The 8,390-nt window shown below is 39.6% G+C and overlaps 1 protein-coding gene across 1 annotated transcript in view; it reads left to right on the top strand.

Moving 5' to 3' along the window:
• Ptprb (protein tyrosine phosphatase, receptor type B) overlaps positions 1 to 5,223 on the top strand; it is a 160,164-nt gene extending 154,941 nt beyond the window's left edge. Inside the window, exon 31 of the mRNA XM_004632213.2 lies at positions 2,285 to 5,223. Within this exon, the coding sequence (XP_004632270.1) occupies positions 2,285 to 2,307 (23 nt within the window). The 3' untranslated portion in view covers positions 2,308 to 5,223. The remainder of the gene's footprint in view (positions 1 to 2,284) is intronic.
• The last annotated feature ends 3,167 nt before the right edge of the window (positions 5,224 to 8,390 follow it).

The raw sequence follows: 8,390 nt of genomic DNA, 5'->3' as shown, positions 1-8,390 counted from the left end.
TTCCCAGAACCACACACACACACACAGGCATACACACACACGCACACGCACATGCACATGACAGAAGAGTGTATGGGTTGGCTTTCACTGGGGCACAATACTCAACACCCATGAGTTAAAAGGATGAGACTTAATTTGTCTCACAATCAAGGGTATTCACCTGCTGGTCAGCCAGGCTGAGATAGGAGCAGCATGGCAGAGGGCTGAGCTGGGGCAAAGTCCCTTAGTCCCTGGCAGCCGAGCAGTGAAGCAGGGAAACAGTGCCAGAAAGACAGAGGTGAGGGGCTGGACACAGCCCCAGGGCCACAGCTCTGTGAGCTACACAGACATCACTCTCCAAGATGGCTTTGCTAAACCCCTAGGCAGCTCCAAGCCAATCAAGTTCACACAATTAAGATGAATCTCCACCAAGAAAGAAACAGAAAAGGAAAAGAGAAAAGAAGACTGATCTTTAGCTCACAGGTTTAAAGGTCGGAAGTCCCAGAGCATGCAGATCCCAGCTGTCCAGCATATGCAGGCCCTCATGGCTGAATCACAGCACGAGGACAGCACCACAGAGTAGGACCATGCGTGACAGTGGGCGAGATGGCGTGAGAAGAGAGGACGCAGGCTTGGAGGAGCTGGGTGTGCTCCCTGATAATGGTCCTAACCTTACAGGACCAGTGCAGTCCATAGAACCTAACCACTCTGGAGGGCCAGCAGTAAGTCCTTCACAAGCCATAGTTAATTGACAAAAGAAAATCTTTATCCCCTTCCTTCTTTGGGCCATCATTGTCACACAGGCTGTTGCTGCCTACCAGAGGCCTCAATGCCTTGTCCCTAGAAGGCATCTCTGAAACACTTTCCACTGGGACCCACTTCTTAACAGCCTATCACCTCAGTTCTATACACTGGGGACTGGGCTTCCAACACAGCTGTCTTTGGGTGACAAACCATACTGGAAGCATAGTATAGGTAAGAAAAGCAGAATGAGCTGAGTATATACCTGTAATCTCAGCACTCTGGAGCCTGAGGCAAGAGAGTCATTGTGAGTTTGAGGCCAGCCTGGGCTACAAAGTGAGTTCAAGTCCAGTCTAAACTACATGGTGAAATCCTGCCTCAAAAGACAAACACAAGAAAAGGAAAGGAAAGGAAAGGAAAGCAAAGGAAAGGAAAGGAAAGAAAAGAAAAGAAAGAGAAAGAAAGAAAGAAAAAAAGAAAGAAAGAAAGAAAGGGCAGAATATAAAACAAAAACAATGCATAGGAGGGAAAAAAAAGCAGGGAGAAAATATAATGGTAGAATAAATTTCTCTAAATAGAAAAACATGTGATTTGTTTCTTCTATTGTAAGCATATTTGTAGAACAAGCAGATAACATTGTCCAAATATAAAATTTTATAGAAAAAAAAGTACAAACCTTTGAAAGCACTGCTTTGATCAAGTCATAATTAATTGACCAAAGAAGATTTGGGTGCCTCTTCCTGGTTTGGGCTGTCGTTGTCACACAGGCTGCTGCTGCCCACCAGAGGCCTCTGTGCCTTGTGCCTGGAAGGCATCTCTACTTATAAATCAGTGTTTCACTGAAGAAGGGTATTTCAGATCTATCTTATCTCCATTTCCAAGAGACCCTCAATTGGTAATGTTTCCTAACAGTTTTAGTTTTCTGAACACTCTCTACCTGACCAGTCTAACCAGTAATTAAAGAGTTAATAATCTGTAAGGCATAAATAAAAAGCTACTATTTAGAGGAGTCCTTTGTAGATCAGATAATCCTTTTGTATTATAAATAATTACCCCCTAATTTATCTGTATAGTAAATTAAGGTTTTCACATGTCATATTCTTTAGAAACTCCAGGATGCAGGGAGCTCTGGGGGAGCTTAGAAGTGCTTTTGTTTTGTTTTGCCTTTAGAGTCTTTTTTTAGAGTAACCTTGACAGAGCCTGAAAGAAACCAACTATTGGAAAGAAAAAGATAGCCATCATCTGAGGGCTAGAATTCAGATCTCAGCTCCACAACTGTGAAGTATGACTATTATTATAATTACCCCTGAGTGAGTTCCCCTGTCTCTCTAGGCCCCTGGCTTCATTCATAAAGGCAGAAAAGACGAACTAGTGGTGCTGGTCCCTTCCAGTCTGGCAGTCAGTGTTTCTAAATGCAATGGCCTAATCCCACAGAAACAGTCTCGTCCTAAAACGTACTCAGCTGTAGTCATTTTCCTTAGTCTCTCTCACTTGTAATTTTCATAAACAGAGCAATTGTGATCTGCCTGACAATAGTCTCTCATTATGCTGTCCTTCCTTTCAGACGCGGTCTATTCAAGACGTTAAGATTGTACCCGAAGATCTCCTGGATACAGATTTTTGACTATGTGATTAAAAACAAAACAAAACAGAACAAAAAAAAAAAAAAACCTTCCTTCATGCCCTACAGAGGTGCCAGCTATTTCTGTTGATACTATGTATAATTTATTAATCTGGAGAATGTTAAAGAATTTATGTAATTTAAAGGTAACAGATATTGATATTGTTGTACATAGTTATATTTTATAGTTCCTCCTGTAAATATGTATTTTTCATAATGTTTAATATGAAGCTATATAGAGTACTATTTTTCCACACTAAAGTGTTTATGGCTTGTTCTACATAAGCTAAAGCAACCTGTGTGACAGGACTGTGAGTGAAAGGTTTCAGAGGTGGCGGCAGAGACGAGCCCTTGGGCTGTTTTTAGCTGTCGAAAGACTGACTGGTCAAGATGCAGAGCCAGACTGGAGAGCGTATACAGGGCGCCCGGCTCTGCTGTACTTGTAGCCTGTGAATCTTGAGATTCAACAGTGACCCTTGAGATCCAACAATGACCCAGATGCTATTAGGACAAATGTAGCTACAATAGCAGAGAGAGGGGGAGAGAGAGAGAGAGAGAGAGAGAGAGAGATTAGGGCTGGGGAACCTTAGTGATAGACTGTATGCTTAGTACGTACAGGCACTAGGGTCAAGTCCCAGTGCATGTGTACGCACACACACACACACACACACACACACACACACACACACAGAATAATAATAATAATAATAATGAAAAAGGAAAGAAAGAAAATTAGATTAGGATCACACAGCACCAAAGCTGAGCCGGATCTTGTGCCAAAGCTAGTCTCCTCTTGCTGTCAGGGAATCAGGCCAAACGATCATCTCAGGGGCCGTGTAACTTGCTGTGCAGGCCCAGGCAGCAGGGTTGAGGTGTTGACAGGTGAGGATCCAAACAGAAGCACAGGAGTCCTCATGTTCAGTAGAATACTAACCGCAGTGATTGAGGATTATTTTGCTGTATTTACAGTATAGAACATGAACATTCATATCCATGGTTTCTGGTCTCATTTTCAGTGGTCAGTATTTCTAGAAAAGTCACAAATGGTTTTTCCATTAAAGAAAGATTAAGGTGGCAGATTATATTCCTGATCAAAGGACTGAATACCAACAGTTTCATAAAAACATCTATAAATATCATATACAGCTGAACTAAAAAACAACCATAGTAAAAACGAAAAGGTTGTCTTAGGATAAAATTTTACAGGAGACATTTTTAATAAGTTCATGAGAGCCAAAATGTCAAGCAATCATCTAAAGTTGCATTTAATGTAAAACATTCCTACATACACTTACAAGGTCATCTTCAGTATGTATGCCTTATTTTGACTCAATGACAAAATTCATGAGTGAAAAAGTGGTCATTGCCCTCATCAAGGTGCAGTTACTAGAGCCTTCCTAGGAAAAATTTGAACAGCATCTGAAACCCTCCTGGCTACCTAAGAAAATAATCTAGAGACACTAGGCTTTAACTAGGGGTCATATTTGTCAATCCTACAGCTTCATGTGCAGGAAGAATGTATTTATCTTCAAAGAATGTGTTTTTGCTTCCTGTTACAAAGTGCTAGAAGTAATAAAATGTATACACTTGGGCAATAATCCGGAAACAATATAAATAACAATTTCTACTTATTTTACATACAATCTAGAAGACCCCCTGGTATTATTAGAAGCTTATAAAAATAGAGGGACACTTCATAAGGATTGACAAGTAATAAAAGGATTCAGAGTTCTTGTAGCTTTTCACTGCCTACTCTGCCTTTGTGAAATGACTGTGTGGGCTTCGACTGTGAATCTCGAGGGCTACGAATGTATCCTAGAAAGAAAGAGAAACAACATAACTTTCAGTGTGGCAGACAGGCAACCAGGGAAGGACACAGGTCCAAGATTTATAAGCTATGCTATCTACTGTGCTATCTATTGGGGATCATTCTTCCTACACCTAAAAAGAAAAGCAAGAGGAAAAACAAAACAAGCTGAACTAATTAATATTGCTCAGTGTAACGCTCATGGATACCTGGAAAGCTAGTATTCATTTTTGACTAGTCACTCACCCAGGGAACTTTAGCAAGTGCCTATAAGCTGGGAGGCACTGCCCTGGAACCTACATGTTTCTCTCCACGTAAGAAGACAATAAAGTTAGGCTTTTGTTATTGTTTCCAATTCAACTTAAAAGTGAGTCCAGATGAGGGATTGAGGCAAACAAGCCAGCCTAGGACATCAGTCTCCTTCCACAGGTTGCTGGTAACTGGAATGCTGAGGCTGCTCTAGGTGCAGACCCCTGGATCCAGAAGAGAGGGTGATAAACAAACCAGGAATCATAACTACGAGAACCTACATATCTGTAACAGTAAATAACATACACATGCTCCGGCAACATCTAAGGCGGAGTGAGAAGTACAGAAATAAACGCGGCAGAGGATAATTTTACATTCTTTGAGTCTAACCCGAGATATATTGATTCCTACTCCATGGCTAATTTTAAATCTCCTTAGCAACAAATATTACGCTATCCTTCTTGTTCCCAGGAAGACTGAATACATAACCTAGTTGATCTATTTATTAAATTTGGGAGACAAGAAAAAGGTCTCCTTGACATTCCTCTCAATTGGCTGCATTTCCATTTAATTGCCTCGGGTGGCTGGGTCTCGGGGAGCACTCCATTTCCTGTGGGGGGCCCCCTGTCTGTGCACCTGTGTGGCACACTTTAATCATCAAGGCTTCAAAGGGCTTTTGAGCTATCACATCTTGGGAGCGTTCTGTCTTGAATCTCAATAATTATTTATCCAGGGTCCTTATTATTAACTCCTTTAATCTCTTCTTATTAAAGCAATCGTGCATTATCATTCCATCGTTCTCTGGAAAGCAGCCAATTTTTTTTTTCTTTCTTCTTCTTCTTCTTTTTTTTTTTTTTTTTTTTTCTCTTGCATCAGGTTTTTCAAAGAGTCTCCTCCCTGCCTCGGCTTGCCTGTGTTCGTCCCAAGTAATTTCCCTCCCCCCAACATCTCTAATGCCCACTGTTTCACTGTTTACCCCCCTTCCTGCTGAGTGTGCTTGCCTTGCCAATTGAACATGATCACATCTGTCTGCCTTATCTCCACTGGTATAATTTCATAGACTCCACGTTACAGAAGAGATGAGCATAATGTCATTTTAAAATGCTAGAGTAGGGGCCGGGTAGATGGCTCAGTAGAATAAGTGCTTCCCTGGCAAGAACAAGGGCCTGAGTTCAATCCCCGCTTCCTCCAAAAATAAATAAATAAATAAATAAATAAATAAAATAAAATGCTAAAAGAGCCAGCACATACAATGTGAGATCAGTTTTATTTGGGATAGTCTTTAATTAATTCTGTTATTAGCTCTTTAAAAAAAGCCCAAAAGACATGAAAAATAATAGGAAGCCATTCAGCAGATGTCCAGCAATACAAAAATAGAGCCCACATGTTATACTTCACACTCTGATTCTCTTGCCTTGGTATCTAACGATCCAGCTTCTCATACTAAACATTCTTATTCTTTGCTGTAAAATTATCTCCTTCATAATTCTCATTTTCTTCACTTTCTGGGAATTCTTTGAGGTTGGAGTCTTGAAAATCCGAAAGCTATAAGATCTGTCTGGTAGCATCAGAGCCCCAGGTCTAGGGTTTAGCCCACACACATGGACCAGAGCCAACCTAAGCAAGAAACAGCGAATAGGTCATGAGGTGTTTGTTTAGCAGGGCAGGGGCTTTTCAGGTTTCATTTCATTAAGAAATGAGAATATTTAACCAACCAAGACAAAGAGGCAAGAAGGAATGAGCAGTCCTTCTCTGAGTGGCAGGGAACAAGTTCTCAGTCCTACCTGATTCCTGAAGAATCAAAGTAAGATATGCCATATCTGCCCAAATGCCCTATTAATTTTCTGAGAATCTTCAGCCTGAGACTTAGAATCATACCAGGTATTCAAAGAATGTTTCATATCAAAGGCAACTCTGTAAATCATGAGATTTATAGAAGGCAAGTAAAATGATACAAAGACGAGAAAATGTTGGGAAAAAACACTCGAACCAGATATCACCAGGGAGATAAAAACATCATTTTTCTGTGTGGCTCCATTGTTTAAAAGTTTTTCTCATATGTTTCTATGAGAAAATACAGGTTGAACATCCCTAATCCAAAAATCTGAAATTTGAAACACTCCAAAATCTAATGTTTTTAAAGCACCAACATGATGTCATAGCAGAAAATTCTACAATTGACCTTCTGTGACATGTCATAGTTAAAATGCAGGTGCATTACAACTGTTACACAAAATTATCATCAACTGTTTGTGAAAGGTGTACATGAAACATAAATAAATTTCATGGTTAGACTTGGGCCCTATTCCAATGAATATGAATATATGTGTACATATATATTCATATTTATCTATGTTCATGTATATATTCCAAATTACAAAAACACACAAAAACCTAAAAAAAAAAAAAACTTGTATTCCCAAGCATTTCAAATGAGGGACATTCAACCTGTGTTTTCCTTTTTAGATACTCACTTTGATTATGTTGACTGGAAGATTTTGCCGATTAAACAATTGAATTGATTCCTCCAGTCTTGTCAACAAACAGGTGTTTGACTATATACACTGAGTCTGGCATTCCAGACACACTGCCATAGATTCTTTCGGTGCATGATGACTCCGAAAATATTTGGCCATTTTAGCTAAAACGCAAGGTAACATTTGATGCAGGAATGATGGCAGTAAAAATCTGTTCTGTTCTAAAAATGCTTCTAGCAATGAAAATATTTCTGGCTAAAAGAATACTCTTAACTTGTAGGGAGACTCCCTTGGAATAAATGTATGTATTTTATTTATTTAAAGGTTGTCTATTCATACATGTTCATTAAACAAGAAAATTGTTGATTAATGCTCCTAAAATAGAAGTTTATGTAATGGAAGTAAGAGACATCAAAAGATTTACCAAAAATTATTTTTATAACGTAGATGCCAATGCACATGATCTTATATAAGACACCAAAATAAGTTATTTGAAACTGTGAATATGTCAGACAAATGCAATGTGTCCCTGCTGGAACAGTCACAAGTCGAGTTAGTTAGGGCTGGTTTCTGCCTCAAGTAATTTCTTTCAAGAAATACCATCCTCACCCTAACAGGAAGCTTTAAGTTATGGTTGGATATTGTGTTTCAGTTACCGTGTGTAAATAAACATCCCATCAAGAAAGAAACATGTGCAATGGTGGCTTTAGGAATCCAGCAGCGCTGCACCACGACCATGCACAAGTCAGCTGAGGGTCTGCCTCCGGGTCCCTGGAATGTCCCACTCTCACCCATGCTGACAGGAGTCGTGACCAGCGCTTTCACTTGAGCAGTATTTGATCCCTGGTCTTCCACGAGAGACCGGCCAGGCCTATACATTCTTCAAAGACAAAGATCAAGGCTTTAATCTGCTGTCTACTTCTACCTTGTACAAAGTAATTCACAGCTCGTCAACAGCGCACATATGCTTTTCTTTGGAAGTTGCTCCTGCCCTGACACTTCGGATAGTAGACAGTGTCCGTGGAACAATTCTTACGTCTGTGGAAGTTCATCAGCCTCTGTTCCTTGATTTGTATGAAGCATCAATATATAATGTAAATAAATCTAGCGACTGAACTTATTATGTTCTATAATAGAGCACTTTTATATTTTTAAAGTCATACGTTCTTTCTCAGCGTACCTGGTTAAGATGGCAGTAGCTGATTCCGTTTTTTGCGTACTGCAGCATCTACCTACAATATTATGTTTTTAACCCCCTCTAATTGAGCAAAGAACTTCCTGAGTCTATTTAAATTATGTATTTGCTTAATATATTTTCATATTTGTAACTGTGAAAAAAATTTATATAGTATATTATACACACTCTCACCAGTATAGAAATAAAACTGCTGTCTGTCCAAGAGTGTCCTGCCTCTTATTCACTTGTTCCTCATATATCAATTTTTGTCATCCTTTTTCTCAGGATAATGGTCAAAACTGCTGGCTTCTCAATGAGAAAAATCTTTCAGGACATTAT

The sequence above is a fragment of the Octodon degus genome, unplaced genomic scaffold (genome assembly GCF_000260255.1).
Source record: "Octodon degus isolate 3935 unplaced genomic scaffold, OctDeg1.0 scaffold00047, whole genome shotgun sequence".
Lineage (NCBI taxonomy): Eukaryota > Metazoa > Chordata > Mammalia > Rodentia > Octodontidae > Octodon > Octodon degus.
Note: the sequence above shows the minus strand (reverse complement) of the source record. Positions and strands in the feature narration are given on the sequence as shown.